The sequence below is a fragment of the Durio zibethinus genome, chromosome 23 (genome assembly GCF_047325235.1).
Source record: "Durio zibethinus cultivar Kanyao isolate XHJ-2024 chromosome 23, ASM4732523v1, whole genome shotgun sequence".
Classification (NCBI taxonomy): Eukaryota; Viridiplantae; Streptophyta; class Magnoliopsida; order Malvales; family Malvaceae; genus Durio; species Durio zibethinus.
This window is the reverse complement of record NC_143184.1, coordinates 1,512,143-1,531,102: the sequence shown is the minus strand read 5'-3', so window position 1 is coordinate 1,531,102 and position 18,960 is coordinate 1,512,143. Positions and strand designations below refer to the sequence as shown.

The 18,960-nt window shown below is 34.7% G+C and overlaps 3 protein-coding genes and 1 pseudogene across 5 annotated transcripts; 3 read left to right on the top strand and 1 right to left on the bottom strand.

The window, feature by feature from the left end:
* The first annotated feature begins 6 nt into the window (after positions 1-6).
* Positions 7-6,614, top strand: LOC111313810 (uncharacterized). The gene is made up of 5 exons (XM_022914582.2): positions 7-451; positions 544-603; positions 5,718-5,802; positions 6,084-6,213; positions 6,293-6,614. Exons 1-5 carry the CDS (start codon positions 298-300, stop codon positions 6,416-6,418), a joined length of 555 nt encoding a protein of 184 aa, XP_022770317.2. The 5' UTR covers positions 7-297; the 3' UTR covers positions 6,419-6,614.
* Positions 6,615-6,760: 146 nt separating this feature from the next.
* On the bottom strand, positions 6,761-8,331 carry LOC111313808 (cytochrome P450 704C1-like). Its single transcript, XM_089752797.1, has 2 exons — positions 7,750-8,331; positions 6,761-7,575 (listed from the first exon to the last, which is right to left on the bottom strand). Exons 1-2 carry the CDS (start codon positions 8,278-8,280, stop codon positions 7,276-7,278), a joined length of 831 nt encoding a protein of 276 aa, XP_089608923.1. The 5' UTR covers positions 8,281-8,331; the 3' UTR covers positions 6,761-7,275.
* A 3,289-nt stretch (positions 8,332-11,620) lies between these two features.
* LOC111313806 (AAA-type ATPase family protein) lies at positions 11,621-16,569 on the top strand. 2 transcript variants are annotated; one of them, XM_022914577.2, is made up of 14 exons: positions 11,621-11,905; positions 11,988-12,291; positions 12,403-12,494; positions 12,602-12,621; positions 12,818-13,046; positions 13,172-13,267; positions 13,363-13,478; positions 13,617-13,697; positions 14,319-14,442; positions 14,659-14,708; positions 14,827-14,917; positions 15,130-15,165; positions 15,417-15,514; positions 16,190-16,569. In XM_022914577.2, the coding sequence occupies exons 2-14, from the start codon at positions 11,990-11,992 to the stop codon at positions 16,304-16,306; spliced, it is 1,452 nt and encodes a 483-aa protein (XP_022770312.2). In that variant the 5' UTR covers positions 11,621-11,905; positions 11,988-11,989; the 3' UTR covers positions 16,307-16,569. The 2 variants fall into 2 exon arrangements, with proteins under 2 accessions (XP_022770312.2, XP_022770314.2); XM_022914579.2 differs by lacking the exon at positions 15,417-15,514.
* A 135-nt stretch (positions 16,570-16,704) lies between these two features.
* Positions 16,705-18,802, top strand: LOC111313805 (serine/threonine-protein kinase Aurora-3-like; annotated as a pseudogene). Its single transcript, XR_016332426.1, has 5 exons — positions 16,705-17,275; positions 17,370-17,653; positions 17,865-18,081; positions 18,175-18,247; positions 18,363-18,802. The product of XR_016332426.1 is annotated as a serine/threonine-protein kinase Aurora-3-like (transcript).
* The last annotated feature ends 158 nt before the right edge of the window (positions 18,803-18,960 follow it).

Sequence of the window (18,960 nt, the reverse complement as noted above, 5' to 3'; positions counted from 1 at the left end):
TTTTTCCTAACAGCAAACACTTTTCCAGAAAAAAAAAATATTGTTTAACCAAAAAAAAAAATTAGTAGCACAATTTATAAGTTAGATTAAAATAACTCAGCTTAATTCTGGCCCTTAAAAATAAAGGGTATGTGCTCTGGACGATGGTGGGCGATTTTGGGTTTAATAATTTTGATGGGTTGCCGTCCGTCTCGCTGTCACGACGTAATTAGCGCGTCGAGAACCAGTCTGCAAAGAGAGAATCACCGAAAGCCACAGCGGCGAGAAGTAGGGTTGCATCAGTTTTAGATATAAATCATGGAAGGCAAAGGAAGGAGGAGTAGAGAGAAGAATTATAGAGCTGCTCATTGCGGTCCGGCCAGACTCCCGCTGCCTCCTGATCCCTCTCAAGTCGAGGCTTTACCTTCTAAACTCCGCAAAATCATTTCCTTCACCTCTGATTCTCTTCACGGTTCCTCTCATCTCCTTTCTTTTTTTTTTTTTTGTTTTTGATTATTAGTTTGTTTCCTTTCCTTCCACCTATTAACGGCTTTAATTTTTTAGGTTCTGCAAAGGCTTCTAAGGAACGAAAAGCAGCAGAGGAAGATGCTGAGAAAAAAATGAGTTATAATCATCATTTGGTGACTGATTATGTTCTGTTTTAGGTTTAAGTTTATAGTAGTTGAATCTAATGTTACCGTTACTTAGCAGAGCACAAGGCAAATAAAGATCCAATAGATAGATATTCTGGAAATGAAAGAAGAGAATAGAATACTGAATAGAGAAGAAGAGAGAAGACAGAGAATTTAGGAAGTTTGTCAATGATTCCTTTCTGTCCTTTTTTCCGGTATGACCTTTTTTACACCATAAACAAGCTAGACGTTAACACCGCTGTAACAAAATAACAGAATTTGGTTTTTTCTAGAAAACAAACATTTAATCAACTGGGCTGAATGCTAAATGGGCTGCAAAATGTTAAATGGGCTAAGTAAAAACATAAATTGTCACCAGGTCTACTTTAGCTCATGTCAATTACCCTCCCCTAGAAAATCGTTGTCCTCAAGGATTGAATGAAGGAAGCATATGTTGCAGATCGTATAAGTTTTCCCACGTGGCATCCTCTGGAAAACAGTTACTCCACCGCACCAAAACCCCTGTAACTGCCTTGCCTCGTTTCTTGATCATTCTCCTGTCTAAAATAGCTATGGGCTTCCTTGCCAACACTCCTTCTGCATCAAGTAGTGGAAAAGTGTACTGTCACTGCTTCGCCAATGTGTTCCTTCAGCTGTGAGACATGAAACACAAGATGTTTTTTTGCTTCCTTTGGCAACTCCAGTCTGTTAGCCACTACCCCTATCTTCTCCAGTATCTTATAGGGTCCAAAGTACTTAGAAGCCAATTTTGAGCAAGGTCTGTTGCGAACTGATTTTTGCCGGAAAGGTTGAAGTTTAACATAAACCAAATCATTAATCTATAGCTGCCTGTCAGACCTATGCTTGTCAGTTTGTTGCTTTATTCGGTTCCTTGCCCTGTCTAAATGAAACTTAAGAAGTTTAATTGTAGCCTCCCTTGCTTGAAGACTCCTGTCCATTGTTTCCAGCTTAGAATCTCCTGGTAAATGGAGCAGGCTGATCATAAACTATTTCATAAGGTGTTGTCTGGATGGAAGTGTGGTGACTAGTATTATACCACCACTCGGCCAATGGAACCCATTTCGACTAGACTTTAGGATTTTCACCTGTCATACATTGTAAATAGGTTTCTAAACACCTATTAACCACCTCAGATTGACCATCTGTTTGTGGATGGTAAGCAGTTGATAACTTCAAATCAGTCCCCATCAACTTAAATAGCTCTTTCCAAAACAAGCTAGTGAATCTTTCATCTCGATCTGAAACAACAGTTTCAGGTACTCCATGCAACTTATACACATTGTCTAGATAGAGTTGAGCAACTGTAACAGCAGAGAATGGATGAAATAATGTTTTGAAATGAGTATACTTACTCAATCTATCCACATCCACCATAATCACATCTTTGTCAAACGATCTGGGAAGACCTTCTATAAAATCCATGGAAACATCAGTCCATATCTTGTTTGGAATGGCTAGTGGCTGTAGTAACCCTGAATATGCAGCAGTATCATATTTACACTATTGACGGGTTGAACATTCCCTGACAAACTGCCTCACTGCTTTCTTCATTCCTTTCCAGTATACCACACTAGCTATTCTCCTCATGGTTGCTTCAACTCCTGAATGACCTCCGTCAACAGAGCTGTGGAAATGTTACTGTTAGCTCCTACCATAAGCTTCCCCTTTCGCCTTGGCTTACCTGCAACCCAAGTATATTTAGGAAACTAATTCGGCTTATTTTTTATATTATGAAGCAAGTGTACCAAAGCAGAGTCATGCAAACAGGACTATTTAATTTTGTCCATAAGATCACTGGTGATAAATGAAATGGCATATAACAGGACTGAAGGCTTTCTGGAAAGAGCATCAGCTGCCACATTCATAGACCCTTTTCTATAAACAAACTCGTCGTCAAAACCCATCATTTTCACCACTCAAAGTTGCTAGGTAGGTGTATTTGTTTTCTGATCCAACAAAAATTTGAGGCTTTGATGGTTGGTTTTAATCTGAAAATGCCTTCTCCCCTTTAATCCCAAAAACCCTCTCAGCTTCTTAATGGTTTTGGAATGGGCCACTCTTTGATACATTCAATTTTCTTACTATCCATAGAAACTTCTCCCCTACTGATAATATGTCCTAGATATTCGATGGTTGTAGCACCAAAGACACAATTTGACAATTTGACATATAGCTTATTCTGGACCAGAACTTCAAACACCTGCTGCAAATGTAGTAGATGATCATTCCAGTTAGAGAAGTAAACCATGATATTATCAAAAAATACCAAAACAAACTTTCTAAGGAAAGGTTGGAAAATGTTATTCATCAAACTCTGGAAGGTGGATGGTGCATTGGTTAATCCGAAGGGCATCACCAAGAACTTATAGTGTCCTTGATGAGTCCTAAATGCGGTCTTATGTATGTCTGCAGGATTCATTCTAATCTGGTGATATCCAGATCACAAGTCCAATTTAGAAAACCAATATGCAGCTGTTAACTCATCTAACAATTCTTTTACAAGAGGTATAGGAAATTTATCCTTAAGTGTAATCTTATTCAACTGTCTATAATCCACACACATTCTCCAAGAACCATCCTTTTTCTTTACCAGCACCACTGGAGATGCAAAAGAACTGTTGTTGTCCTGAATGATTCCAGCCTCCTTCCTTTCAGCAACCATTTTTTCAATTTCATTCTTCTGGATAATAGGATACCTGTAAGGCTTTATCTTAACAGGTTGGGATTCATCCATCAAAGGTATTTTGTGGTCTTGTAGGTGGTAATGCTGTTGGAGTCTCAAAAACCCCAGAGTACCTGTTCAACAACTTCTGCAGATCTTGAGGTAACTCAGAGCAGTTTGCATTACTGGAAAATTCATCATGTGTTTGAGAGGAACCAATTCTTGTGATCAACATCAAACCTCCCAGAGTTATTAATCAACTTCATCTGACTTGCCGGCTTCCTTGTAGCTAATTGTACTTGACTGGCCCTTGCTTCTTGGATAGTATACCAAGTGTTACACACAGTAAATTGCATGGCGAGCAAGGTAAAGTCCCAAAGAATAGGCCCTAAAGTTTAGAGCCATTGTATTCCAAGGACTGCATCAGAACCCATCAAGGGTAAAACAAAGAAATCTGATTGCTGCACCAATCCTCAAGTCTCCCAGGTCAATCCTTTACATATATCTCTGGCCATCAGTTTATCACCATTGGCTACTGTCACACTAATGCCGTTGATGGTTGACACATTACATCTCAGCTTCTTCACCAATGACTGGTCCACAAAGTTGTGAGTGCTCCCAGAGTCCACCAACATTACTACTTGCTGGTTTTTACATTACAAGGGATCCTCATGGTTCTGTATCCTTCTGCCTCCATCAAGGCATGTAAAGAAATAACATGTCTATTCTGAATTTCAGTATCATCTTCTCCAGATCCCTCAAAGGTCTCTACACAATCAGAAAATTCTTCAACCTCTTGTGGGTTATCATTCCCACCTTCAGTTAGCATTTGATATAATTGAGACTTGGCGCACTTATGGCCTGGAGTAAATTTGATACCACACCACATACACAGCCGTTTTTTCCTCCTTTCATCTCTTTCTTCTCGACCCGGTATCTTTGCATTGGTAGTCTTCATCAAGGGGGATTCTGGTTTGGCAAGATTAGGTTTATGGGTGTTAAATTGTGTCACTGGTTTTGTATGTTGGTTATAGGTGAGAAAGGAGGGTTAGTAGGCAAGAGTCGTGGCAGGGTGGATTTAGGGAAATAGGGAACAGTGTTGGTTAAAGGTGGAGTTGTCACTGGGTTCTTGTAAGGTATAAAAGGTCTTCTGGGTACATTGAACAACAAGGACTCCATTTGTTTGGCTAAATTGAAAGCATTGATTAATGTTTTGGGGTAGAACATCCGAACTGGTTTGGAGATTTCAGGTTTCAAATTACCAAGAAAAATACTAATGATCAACAGTGTTAGTTTGCTTCAAGACAACTAGTTCAAGCATAGGATAAAAAAATTAAGACTCAGCAAACCTATTTCTCATCTCAGTGACATAATGAGTCCAACTCACCTCTTGAAGCTTCCCTTGACTCCTCATAAAACGCTGATGCCACTGTAAAGTTCTCCCCTCCAAATGCATCATCACCGTTCTGACTTTCTCAGTTTCCTTGGTTTGGTCAGCTTCAAAAAACTGTTCCATCTTAGGCAACCACCCTCTAAAATCCTAACCTACAAATCGAGGGCATTCAATCTTTGAGTACCTTAGTTTGGAATCTGGAAATTTGAGCTGGTTCTGTTGTAGAAACCTCCTTGAAATTCACCCATGATACTTCCAGATTCAATTATGACAGACTTTTGCTTCGAGTCTGAAGCAATCGCCACTGAGTCACCCTGGTTACCTCCCTCGGACAAGCTATGCACCTTATCCATCACCTTTTCAAACATCTGGCGCATTTCCTCTCCGGGCTACTCTATTTGAGCTTGAAGCTCAATTCTGACCTCTGTCATCCACTGCTCGTTACTGGCCCCCATTTTCTCAATTTCCTTTTGCAGCTGACCCATATCCTTCTGTAGACGAGTGGTCGTTCCTTCAGCCATCGCCTAGATCTGGTGGCTCTGATACCAATGATAATAGTTGAATCTAATGTTACCGTTACTTAGCAGAGCACACGGCAAAATAAAGATCTAACAGATAGATATTCTGGAAATGAAAGAAGAAAATAGAATACTGAATAGAGAAGAAGAGAGAAGAGAGAGAATTTAGGAAGTTTGTCAATGATTCCTTTCTGTCCTTTTTTCCCGTATCACCTTCCTTGCTACACCAAAAACAAGCTAGACGTTAACCCCGCCGTAACAAAATAACAGAATTTGGTTTTTTCTAGAAAACGAACCCTTAACCAACTGGGCTTAATGCTAAATGGGCTGCAAAAATGTTAAATGGGCTAAGTAAAAACATAAATTGTCCCCAGGTATACTTTAGCTCATATCGTAAGTCAGTTGATTTAGATTCAAGTAATATAATTTATCATGCAGAAGGACCGAAAGGTGAATGAAATTAGGTTAAAAGCTAATGAGATCGAAGATGGAAGTGATGATAAGCATTTCAGGAAATCTCAAGATTCAGATGGCGAGGAAGAAACTACGCAGAATAGCAGAGATGGAAAGAAAAACAAGAAAAGAAAGACGAAGCAAGTAAGATAGAATTTTCAGTTTTTAACAAAACTTATGATGATATTACATCTGGTACCTTTGTTTTAGGTATTGATCAAATTTACTCAATGTCTGTTATTTTGTCACCATGGTAGGCAATCCTTTGTTGCTATGAGTGAACATAGTAAAGATTTAGTTTTATCCCAATTGTAAATGATAAATTATCTGCTCAATTGTGAATGGTTATGATTTTTTCTGCTTTACACATGCTACATTTCTTTTACTTTTGTATATAATTGACCAGATTTTTAATCCATGTGTAGGTATTTTGAAGCAAAGAAGAAAAAGCATAAGCATGCTAGAACAGAAGAGAACTTGGACTTTCCTGGAAGAGAGAACATAAAATTTGGCGATGTGGTTGAAGCTTCACTGAAGTTGGTTACAGTACCAAAGGTAATATTTGTCATTTAATATTACATTGAAGACTATACTAGTATTTTTCCACTCAAACAGGGAGCTTCTGCTTTTGCAGGGATCAAAGACCTTACTAGATGCTTCCAAGGAGAGGCTAAGGTTACCAGCTATTAAGCCCTACAGGAATCGCAAAGGATGGACCTCAAGACCAGGTGCACCTCATCTACTTCCGGTGACTACATGATACTCATGAAAACTATTTCTACTTCAAGTTTATGCATACACTGACATTGTCAATTTGTTGCTGCTGGCTATACTGTATCCTTTTGTATGAATGTGATTAGCATGTTGTTGAGTGCGAGCTCAATTGTGTAAAAGAAAATTTTTGTCCTTGATTTTGTTGAACTGTAACAACAGAATTCCATAATGAATTCACAGCATGCATATGGCCATTACTTTGTTTAAATTGAATTGAGCATATCAGGATTTATTTCCTACTCATTAAGATGATTAAAGTTTTGCACAAGGAAATTTCCACTTTCTTGCATCTAGAGATAAGAGAAGAACTTAACTGAATTGCTATTTCCGAAAGCTTTGCATTAAGATCATCAGGATTTTCAATCCGTTGGATATATATGCCAGAAATGCAAGCTAATAATTCGAACTCGAGTCATTATTCTCGAATGCTCTGTTTTGACGAACTCGCCTAGTGTTGTCTCAACAACTCAGGTTTCACTTAGCAGTTTTCTGAACTCAATTCTTCAGACAAAAGTATGGTCAAGTTTCCGTGGTAAGTAACCATCATCGTATTTATGATTGTATAAGAAAAAAAAAACATGCCAGTATGTATATATATATAAAATGAGTGCAATTGCCTGGTATAAAGAACTAAGCCAACAGATGAAACCCTTGGTGAAATAAACAATATATAGTTGCATTACAATGAGTATATACAGGAAGATACCTATTTAATTAAGGAATTAGTAGGGCAGTACAATCAGAATATACAGCGTAGTAGGGCAGAACTTGGATACTTTCCTTTGGGCCATTCAACGGTGTTACTATCCGTGATGAAAAGTAAAACCTTATGACGATGCAATTCTATTGACTCACGCAATATTCTCGTTGCATGGCTAACAGTTTCCTCTTGGTGCTAATGACATTGTAAACGAAACTGTCAATTATTCTGATATTCTTCTTCAGGACAGCTTCAGAGCCAATGTTCAAAACCCGTTTTAGCTTCCAGAAAGGATCGATAATACGCCAGTAAATCAGTTCATTAGAATCATCAAAAGCCTTCATAAATACAGCTCCTTCCTCGTTTGACCCTTCCAAGCAATTTAATTCTATTCCAAACCCGATTTCCAGAATTGAATCCAATGTGCTTCTCATCAGCATATCCTAAACCATGATATCCATTGTCAATTAATAGCTCAAAGATGAAATTAAAGAAAAAAATCGCGGTTTCAAGATTTAATTTTTTTTTCTTTTTATTGAAACAAACAAAGAAACATTTGACTTAATATTCGAGGCTTCCGTCGAGTTACTATATATCGTAGGATTCTTATCACTCACGTGCATGTCAAAAACCTGACCCGAAACCGTCAACTTCTGTAGAACCCTGACAAGTTTAGCAGCATTACTTCCAAATATGGAACAGCTAAAATCTCTAACAACCCTTGTCGAGAATTCAAAGCTTGTAACCTTCCTCTGCTGTCGTCGCTGCTCTCCATCCGACGCAAAAATCCCTCGACCCAAAAGATCCTTAAGAACTTCTTGATTATACTCGCCCTTGCAGTACTTATCAAAGTTTGTTTTCAGTATGTGCTCTATGTTTCGGATATCAGCCGTGAATATCTCACTTTGACCAGGTGCCAACAGCCGGAAAGTTGGCTGACTTTTGGCCACTTGGGTTTGATGGTCGTAGAGCTTGTTTAAGTAGAAGAGCTGTTCAAAAACGGTACCCTTTACTGGTGGGTAATTGGGATTCTTGATGGATTTGCCGGTGCATATCTTGAGAAGGAGAAAAGTGACTATTAGCAAGAGAACGAGTAGTGCATATGATATCAAGAAGAAGATTGTGCACAAAAGTTCCATTTCTTTCATGAATATTTCAGTGGGATATGATGCAATTTGTCTAGATTGAAGTAGGAATGTCTTAAATATATAGAGAGAGGGAATTAAAAGCTTGCAAATTTCAATCCTATATATTGATGTTAGATATGGCACACAAAAAAAAGTGATAAAAAATAGGTGAAAGAACAAAGAAATTAATTAACTATAAAAGTATTGGGTAATTTTGTAAATAATTAAAAGAATTAAGTAATAAATATCTAAATTCATACCTTAAATGACATTTATAATTTTTATTTTATATATTTATTATGATTTAATTTAGATTGAAAAATTATCAAATATATTGACAATTAAGGGTGTTTATAATTTAGTTTTAACTGAATTAATTAATCGAATTGATTTAATTCGGTTAATTGGTTGGTCACTAAATTAATTTCAGTTAATTAACAAAAATAATTTTAGAAGAATTTTGATTTATGATTATTTTAGTTTGAAAATCGAATTAACCAAAATTTTAGCCTAAATATAACATAATCTAAATATAAACTGAAAAATACATAAAACGGATTATTTAATTTCATAACTTGTTAAAATTTTTAATATAATATTTTAGTATTTAAAATTTTAATTTTCCGTTAATTCAATTTTTGAACCAAATTAACCATATTAATTAAAATTTTAATCGAAATATAACATAATCTAAATATAAACTAAAAAATATATAAAATGAATAACTTAATTTCATAATTTGTTGAAATTTTTAACATAATATTTTAGTATTTAAATAACTTTATTTAATTTGTTTAAAATAAAAAAAAATTAAGAGTTTAAAATATAATTTAACTTAAATGCATTTATTATTTGATTAACGAAAAAAACTAATTGAACCGACTAAATTTAATTTGATCAATAAATTTTCAAAATTCATAAATTCGTTTTAGTTAATGAAAAAAATAATATAATTTATTTAATTCGATTTTGAATAATGAAAATTTTTAACTTCATAAATGAAATTAAAACAATTATACATGTCTCTTATATATTTAAAATGATTAATTTGAAAAATAAATAAAATATATATTATGATTTAAACCGTATTTATGAAGTTAATATATTCTACTACCAATGTATCAAATAAATTTTTAACGGTACAAAATTTCCAATCCATATATATAAAAGTTTAACATTGAACGTACAACATATGGGCGAAAGTGAGGCACGTACGTCCACCAGGTCACAAATAACTCGAACTTGGTTCAGAATGCCAAACCTATCACTAGCTAGCTATGTTACTTCAATATTAATGGCCAATTTAAAACAAGTTGTTGGCTGTAACTTCAAATATTAATATCAACGTGTACCTGTTGATTCTTGTTACTCTTATTTGGAAGTAATTAAACAAAATGCTAATTCATCTTAGCTGCTTTATTTTTCCTTTCATTTTGATTTCTTGACTATAACTTGGGGCTCACGAAATTGATATTTCTTTACAAATTACAACTAATTACTTTTTTTTATAAGTAATTAAGAATTATTGTAATAATAATCAAATATTAAAAATAAATTTAATATAAAACTATACCAAATTTACGTATTATGAAACTTAAGACTTAAACTAATATAATCACATAGTTATAGGCACTGGCCCTAAATTAATTTATCAAAATAAAAAATTAATTACAGAACAATTTATAAAAATAAAATTTCAATAAAAAAATAAAATTTTATTAGCACTAATTACTTTTATTTTATTCTTTAAACTTTTAACTGAAAGGGAAACTATCCCATTAAAGTTTTGAAGTTTTTGTCTTTTTTTTTTTTTTTTTTTTCCTGATGGAGATAGTTGACTTTTGTGTTAAGCCAAATTAAATGTTATTTGTCCCTAAGAAAGAAAAAAACAGTAGCGTAGAAAAGAGAAAGATGTACACCATGACTTTCATCCTGTTACGTCGTGATATCTTAATCGGGGATGTTTTGAAAATTTATTATAATATATAAATTGATAATTAAATTTAAATTTGTAAAATATTTTTTATAAGATAAAATTTTAAAATTTTTGGATTAAAATAGATAATATTTTAGAAGTTGGATATTAATTTTCATAAATTTTTTTAATTTTTATTATTTATTTAGATAAATTAATATGTTGTAATAATAATTTAATTCAATTATTATTTGAGTTGAAGTATTATATATATATATATATAACTAACATCATTGATTCGAGTAATAAAAAATTTAATTTTTTTTATGTAAAGTTTCAATTTTGAATCTTATAAATTAAAAAAATAAATTTTAAAAAATTTATTTTTTTTATAAAATCTGATTTCACTTGATTCTGAATTAATCGAAATTTAAAGTGTTTATCAAACATAAAAAATTTCAAATAAAATATATATATATATATTACTAAACCATGTATAACAATATGTTAATGATGGTTTTTCTTTTTCTTTTTTAATTGTTTGTTAATTTTCAAATAAATTAATCAGATCAAATTGAACTAAAAAGTTGATTTGATTCGATGAGATGATTATATAATAATAATTACATGTTTTGAGATGATATTATTTTAATACATGTTTAAAATCCCTTTTTTAAATTATTCTAATATAAATTATCCGATTAATTAATAAGTATTACGTGCTAATAATTAGGACCACTACACCATGTAATATATTATTCCCTTCATTCTATTATAAATGTTCACAAATTTTTTTGGGATGTTTCAAACTAAAGTTTTTTTTTAAAATTTTTTAAAGATTATTCTTCATTTATTTTTTGACAATAAAAAAATGGTATATCAATATTATAAAAATATTTAAACTCATCAGCAAAGTAAATTGCTATGCTATCAACACACTATTGCCAAACCTAATATTAGCATTTCTTTGGATTTAGGGGCAGTCACTACTTGCTAGCTATACTCCTAAGTTTCTTTCTTAGTAAAAGAAAAAAAAAGTACAAAAAATGCGATGAAAATTCAAAAGAAATCTTAAATTAATTATCATTACTTTAAATATCGGGAAAAATGTTAATTTCATGATTAAAAAAAGTAGAAAAAGACGAATGTGCTAGGAAAAGAATCAGAAAAGACTAGGGAAGAAATAATGAAGTAAAAAAAGTAGAAATAACGGTCCATTAAAAGCTTTATCCTTACATCACAGTTCACATTGGTCGGACAGGGGATAAATAAATGTTAGAGGGCCGGAGAAATCTTTGGGTGGCCTGCCAATCTGTTTTGAGGTATAGGCCCGATTAAAATCTGCATTGAGACCGTCAAGTCTAGCTCATGAGAACATTTAGGGCCATCCATTATCATATTTAAATTGGGCCGACTATAAATAGACCAATGGTGAACCATCTCTAAAACAAACGAAGTTAGTCTAGGCTAAAAGTCTAAAATACCCCTTGTCTTTCTCTCGTCGCGTAGTCATTAGCGGTCTTGCTGTGGAGGTTAAAAAATTATAGTTACCGGAGAATCTTCAACGCAACGCAACGGAGTTATCCTTTTTTCGTTCTCTGTCTCGCTCTCACCAATTAAATTCCGGGCAAATTTCCTTTTTGGTGTTGAAAACAATTGGTTTTTTTTTTTCAATTTAATCTCAGAGATGAATTTTCTTCTTCAGGAATTCCACTATTTTTTTCATAAATGGTTAGCGAAATTACTTGTCATCTTTAAAATATCTTAATCTCTTTCTTCGAAAGTTAATCAATTTCGTTTTGTATGATTGTAGATATGAGTTTTCTCAAAGGCATAATCGACTCTCTAAGTTCAATCCTCTCAACCGATAGCTCACCATATGAATCAGCACAAAACCCTAGCTCATCCGCGTGTCGAAACATGGAGGGAATAGCTGGAAACGAACGCATCGCATATAAGCTCAAAGGATACTTCGATTTGGCTAAAGAAGAGATCGACAAGGCGGTTCGAGCCGAGGAATGGGGTTTAGTAGACGACGCTGTGATTCACTATAAAAACGCACACCGAATATTGATCGAGGCTAGCTCCACCCCGGCACCTTCATATATCAGCTCTAGGTATTTCAATAATTAGCTTTGTATTTTACTTTATTTTGGTTGGTTTCCTGATCATCTGATGTTGATGAATTGTGATTTTGATTTCTCACTTTTTTTTTTTTTTTTGGGTAGTGAACAAGAAAAGGTGAAATCGTATAGGCAAAAGATTTCGAAATGGCAAGGCCAAGTATCAGAGAGACTACAGGTTTTAAGCCCCCGAGCAGGTTAATAATAATAGTATTTTGACACTTTTGCATTTTAATTCATTTTAGAAAATTAAAAAGCTTATACTTCATTTGTGTTTTGTTATTTTTTTAACTTCTTATTTCAGGTGGCACATCCATGAACAAGGTATGGCTTTCTCAGTCAAATCCTTAAATTTGTGCTGTTTGAATGTTCACTTAAGTGTGTTTACTGGATGGAAACTGTGTTAATCGACATTGTTATTCTGTCATTGGTTAATTGGAAATTTATGCAGTTGTTAGGTACTAATATTGATTATTGTTTTACCTGGTTTTATTTTTTATAATATATAAAATATTTGCAGAACACCTTAACTCATGCACAAACTGCTGCAGTTTCACCAAGAACATCAAATTCTAGGAGAGATGTGTTACAAAAGTCTCCTTCTAATCCAGTGGTGAGAAATCAGGTTGGTAAAGTTGGGAGCTCGAAACCAGCACAAGAATCTGCTAATGGTTATGAGTCAAAGTTGGTTGAAATGATAAATACAGCGATTGTTGATAGAAGCCCTGCTGTTAAATGGGAAGATGTTGGTAAGATATCATACATTCTCTTCCCTTCGTTTTGTTTTTTCTTTCTAATGCTTACCTTCCTTTTTTTTTTTTTCTTTTTTCACTTGCATTGATGTTATAAACTTACTTCTCTCTATTGTTTGCAGCTGGCCTAGAGAAGGCTAAGCAAGCATTAATGGAAATGGTTATTTTGCCAACTAGAAGACGAGATTTGTTCACTGGCCTTAGAAGGCCAGCTAGAGGTAGAATCTTACAAGATTATCACATTCATGAAGATAAGTTTTCAGTACTTAAGGAGTTTGTTTAATGAACAAAACTGCTGCATTTTGGTTTCTAGGTCTGCTTCTTTTTGGTCCACCTGGTAATGGGAAGACAATGCTTGCCAAAGCAGTTGCATCTGAATCACAAGCAACATTCTTCAATGTTTCTGCATCCTCTCTAACATCTAAATGGGTTTGTCTCTGTCCTTGCTATTATATCCTTTTTTTCTTTTGGAAAAAGAAAAAAAATTAAATGATGCTGGGTGTGTTCTTCATTTTTCTTACCTCCTTTAAACGGTGCTCTTGACTGTGTTCTTTGTCAATCAATCAGGTAGGAGAGGGTGAAAAGCTTGTCCGGACTCTCTTCATGGTTGCTACATCCAAACAGCCATCTGTAATTTTCATGGATGAAGTATGTCAGTTCTCTCCCCTTGCTCATTGTGGCATTATGGTTTATAGTTTTCCTCCCCAAATTAGTTGTCATTGTCATGTTCTGGAACTGCTTCAAGATTGCACTTTTTCCCTCTTTGACGTTCCTTTTGTTTCTGTTACTTCCTATCAAATTGTTGAGCACTGTTAAGACGAACTTAGTTTAAGATTAATTTGCTAATACTACTTACTGCTAATGACTTGGATAATTTTTATTTCCTTTCAGCATTTATGTGGTATTGCACATCCATAATCTCTAGGTCATCTTAGCTTTTTGCATATCTGCCATAAAGTACACTGTCCTAAGGATGATCTGTTAGTGCCTGTTGGGATTCAATGTTTCTTCTGAGTCTTCAGGACACTGTACATCTATTTTGATGTTAACGGACGTGAAATTATATTTATGTTACATTCTGCTACATTTTATTTACACCTCTTAACTGCCATCATTCACATTAATACCATCTCCATTCTCACTATAATCCCCCCATTTTTTTTCTTTATATGGGTTGAATCATTGATTTTAACTGATGGTAGCCTGTCAAATGCTGCGTATACCTAGGCATTATTGACATTTTATTTTAACATTTTTGGTTGTTTACAGATTGATAGTGTCATGTCAACCAGGTTGGCTAATGAAAATGATGCTAGCAGACGGCTGAAGTCAGAGTTTTTAATCCAGTTTGATGGGGTGACCTCCAATCCTAATGATTTAGTAATTGTCATTGGTAAATGCTACTTATTCATTTAATCTGGTAATTAGATCCAAATTATTGAAGAAAATGATTGGATTTGTGCAATAAAATTTTTATCCAAACTTGTCATATGACAACTATGAAATCTATAAAACTGTTTTTTATTTGTGTTAATCCAATCTGCTTTGATTGCATATGTGTGATTCCATATTTGATTGTATATGCTTGCTTCTTCACGTGTTAATCCAGGTGCCACTAATAAGCCTCAAGAATTGGATGATGCTGTTCTTAGAAGATTGGTTAGTTTTCTGTTGCTTGAACTTGCTTCAAATTGATTTTCCCAGTAACTCAAAAGATAGTGTTTCACTGAAATTTCTTTAAAAGATGAATATGGTTATGATCTATTCCCTGGATCAGGTTAAGAGGATATATGTGCCTCTGCCAGATGAAAATGTTAGGAGACTTCTTCTAAAGCACAAACTCAAGGGTCAAGCATTTTCCATACCTGGTAAGGGATGCTCTTGTTCTGTAATTATGAATTCATGCCTTTTTATTTCTATGAGCTCATATATTGCATAATTTTGCTTCTCTTTCTCTCTCTCTTAAAGTTGAGGTAACAAATGCATGTTTAAATACTTTTAAAAAAAGTTGTTATCTGTCCCTTTTAACTGCACAACCATGGCCCTTACATGACAATTCAATTTCCATTGTCTGTGATAGGTCGGGACCTAGAACGGCTTGTGAGAGAGACAGAAGGTAAGATAATTCTCCATGTTATGCTTTTGAGCAATGTGCGTCGTGGATGGCAGTAGTTTATCTTCATGACCCATTTCATTAGCAATAAGACTTTGGGCAATACTAATGCCTTCTATATTCTGCCTTTGGCTTGGTTGAAGTGGTGGTTGCTATGTTGCAGCCAATGCACTTACAGTGCACTTAGGCAGCAATGCTCTGAAACAGTAGTATTCGATCGTAGAACTTATCCTTTGGCATCTCTTTGTAAATAGGATATTCTGGAAGTGATCTGCAAGCATTATGCGAAGAGGCAGCTATGATGCCAATTAGAGAGCTTGGTTCAAATATCCTTACTGTCAAGGCAAATCAGGTAGTCCAGCAAGAAAATAGCTATTTCTCATTGTGTGCCTAAGTAGAAATCTGATTTGTAGATCCTGCAGCAATTTTCAAGTTAGATATTGCAGTTTTATTGTGGATCTAGAGTTCTACAGGAATCATTTTGGTTCAAAAAATAAAATGTCGGGGAGGCTTCATTTGGTAAATGAATTTTTGCAGTATTGTGGTTCCTATTTCGTAAATATTCCATCTACATATTGAAGCAATCACATCTGTTATGAGTCTAGATGTCCCCCGTCCCCCATACAACTATGACAAATAATGTTCAACACACCCACTCTGACATCTGCACTGAGAGCCTGCTCTTGTACCCCACACATGAAGAGAATGATCCTAATCAGTAACAAGACCGTTGAGGATTATCAGTTGAAAGGGTCTTGTATGGAAACCGTTCCCAGTGAGATGATGCTGAAGTTTGTTTTTGGCAAATGATGGAAGTAAAGAGATAGATGTATTATCTTATGCCAAAATTGAATTAACCTGGGGTTGTAGATTCAGATTTTGCTTTCGTGAAAATCAGAAAGATACAGATTTTGAATTACCTTTCTCAGGATAGATTTAGTTCATCTCATGAGTTTGCGTGTTGTTCATGAGTTTACAGACTGATTCCAGATGTTGTTCTAAAACTAATCAGTGTTTATTGTTCTAGGTGAGACCACTAAGATATGAAGACTTTCAGAAGGCAATGACGGTTATAAGGCCCAGCTTAAGCAAAAGCAAGTGGGAAGAACTTGAGCGGTGGAACCAGGAGTTTGGCTCAAATTGAAACCAGAACTTGAGCTTTATGACCTTTGACTGTTCAAAGAACAGCTTAAGCAAAGACAAAAAGCAACTCCTAGCACCACCAATTGTGTATTATTAAGAAACTAAAATCTGAACACTGGTCAAGGATTTTTCTATGTAATTCTTTGGCAATGTGTCCTATGAAGTGTTGTTTTTATTTGATTTAATAATGTTTTTAAGATAAAAGGAACTGTGAAATTGTTCTATCTACTAGCAAAAAATGAAATGCTAAGTGTAGTTGTTTCATGTATTTACTGTTATGATTGGGCTAAAGGATAAAAAAATTTTCGACCGAATTTTCAACAATCATTCAAATTTTTATCATTTTATTGTAATTAATTAAATCTTTAAATATTTATTTTCAACAATAGTCTTTATTCAATGAAAATTAATTAGCAGTCAACACTTATTTCTTTTAGTTCAAAGTTTAATTACGTGAAAATAGATGTTTATAAGTTTAATTAGATGAAAATTGATAGTTAGAGGTTCAATTAATTTAAAATAAAAAATTTAAGATTTAATTAATTGTAATAAAATATTAAAATTTTAAATCATTATTAAATTTTTATTCAAAAGTTTTATTTTTCTTTTTTTATCATTTGTCTAAAGATTTTTTAGTAAAGCAAGTAAAAAAATTCTTGGATCTCTCAACCTCAGATTTGTAGGTGTTGGGCTTAAGCTATCTGGCCTCGCATCCTGGCCCATTGAAAGCTATAGGCTCGAGTGACATGGCCGGGTTCTGAAGTTCAAATTCCTGATCTTCCTAAGTAGCTTCTTCCCCTGGTCGTGCGTGTCTCTCATCCGGCATTTCGTATCAGAATGCGGAGAATGGCATGTCAAAGAGAATCAGAAGGAAATCCAAAACGAGAATGGTCCTTACAAGACTTCGAGATCGGAAAGCCCCTGTGCAAAGGCCAATTTCGCTAGGGTCTATCTCGCCAGAGAAGTCAAGGTAAACTCTCCTCTGTTTCCATTTTCTTTTTCATTGAATTCATATCACTTCTCTTCACTCCACTCCAATTCTGAAGGATTCGTGTTTTTGGTAGAGCAAATACTTTGTGGCATTGAAGGTCATATTCAAGGAAAAAATGGAAAAGTACAGGATCCACCACCAGTTGAGGAGCCACCCTTAGAAACTGCGGCTTTATGGCTGGTTTCATGATGGCGAACGTATTTTCTTGATTCTTAAGTATGCTTATCGGGGTGAGCTTATAGGGAGCTTAGAAAAAATGTTCATCTCAGTGAGAAGCAAGCTGCCACAGTAATGATCCAATCTCTTTTTCCTTGTTTCACAGGGATATCAAGCCAGAAAATTTGCTGCTTGATCATGAGGTGAGCCGATGCATTTGCTTTTTCTCTTCTTGGTTTCGCATCCACTTCTTTTGCATAACTGTGACCTATAGGTAAACCCATTTTAGATTTTGTATGACATCCAGCATGGGAATTTTTGTATGAAATCAAATATTGGGTTTAATCATTAATGTTGTCATATTTCTCGAATTGTGTTCGAGTGCAAGTAATTCCATTGTGATTGCATATATAAGGTCGGTGGAAGATTGCAGACTTTAGATGGTCCGTACAGTCAACAAGCAAGAGATACAGTGTGTGGAACTCTGGATTATTTAGCACCAGAAAAATGGTGGAAAACAAAGCTTATGATTATGCAGTGGATAACTGGACTTTGAGCATCCTTTGTTATGATTTCCTATATGGTGCTTCTCCATTTGAGGCCGATAGTCACAGCGATACATTCAAAAGGTTGGTAGGAATGGGTGGTTTCTTATGCTTTATCTAATGCGGGTTGGAACATGGTATGATAATTAAGCCAGTGAATCAAGCTGTGGTATACAGGATTATGAAGGTTGACCTGAGCTTCCCATCCACTCCTTATGTCTCAATGGAGGCTAAAGATCTCATCAGCCAGGTAAAACTATGCCCCTTAGTCTCTCAAATACCTTTACATAGACATTGGTTATGGAGAATGATTGTAGAATTTGACATCTGAAATTCTGAACGCAGTGCTTAAATCTTATTTGCAGCTTCTTGTGAGGGACTCCTCCAAACGGCTCTCTCTTCAGAAGATCATGGACCACCCTTGGATTATTAAGAATGCAAACCCTATGGGTACCTGCAAAAAATAGGACTTCTAACAGTTTCAGGTGTAATGCTATAAAGCTCTCAAGAATGACCAGAATAGTCAGTAGAGTGTAGCTCAAACTTGGAGAAGACCAAAGTGGGTTTGAAAGATTTTATTGTAACCCTCCATCTTTGCATAGTGCAGAGGCCTGTTGCCTGTCTGGCTAGGTTTTTGTGGGAAGACACCACTTTCGTTAGTTTTTGTGAAACCTTTTCACCAAGGCAAGGCTCTTTTGTCATACATTAAGCTCTGCTTTGGTCCATATAGGCTTTCAACAATGAACTTGATTACAGAAATTGTAAGTAATGGGTTATCGAAGTATTTTCTGGGTCAATTTCTGCATTTTTCTAACATGTTAATCGCGTTATTTGAACTATAGTGAGTGCGGAAGTTACAGTCATCTATGATTTTCTTGCATGATTCTTACAAGATTCCCTTGTCTGTAATCGAATTGACATTGAACCAAATGCAAAAGAGTGAAAAAGGTAACCAAAAGGTCA

What these genes read in the sequence shown, in the direction of transcription:
- LOC111313806 (XM_022914577.2), top strand. Translation starts at nt 11,990, where the DNA reads ATGAGTTTTCTCAAAGGCATAATCGACTCTCTAAGTTCAATCCTCTCA. An exon ending in GGTTTTAAGCCCCCGAGCAG is followed by an intron (nt 12,495 to 12,601) that starts GTTAATAATAAT and finishes TTCTTATTTCAG; the next exon opens with GTGGCACATCCATGAACAAG. An exon ending in CTGTAATTTTCATGGATGAA is followed by an intron (nt 13,698 to 14,318) that starts GTATGTCAGTTC and finishes GGTTGTTTACAG; the next exon opens with ATTGATAGTGTCATGTCAAC.
- LOC111313808 (XM_089752797.1), bottom strand. Translation starts at nt 8,280, where the DNA reads ATGAAAGAAATGGAACTTTTGTGCACAATCTTCTTCTTGATATCATAT. An exon ending in GTCAGGTTTTTGACATGCAC is followed by an intron (nt 7,576 to 7,749) that starts GTGAGTGATAAG and finishes ATCATGGTTTAG; the next exon opens with GATATGCTGATGAGAAGCAC.
- LOC111313810 (XM_022914582.2), top strand. Translation starts at nt 298, where the DNA reads ATGGAAGGCAAAGGAAGGAGGAGTAGAGAGAAGAATTATAGAGCTGCT. An exon ending in CACCTCTGATTCTCTTCACG is followed by an intron (nt 452 to 543) that starts GTTCCTCTCATC and finishes TTAATTTTTTAG; the next exon opens with GTTCTGCAAAGGCTTCTAAG. An exon ending in AGTTGGTTACAGTACCAAAG is followed by an intron (nt 6,214 to 6,292) that starts GTAATATTTGTC and finishes CTGCTTTTGCAG; the next exon opens with GGATCAAAGACCTTACTAGA.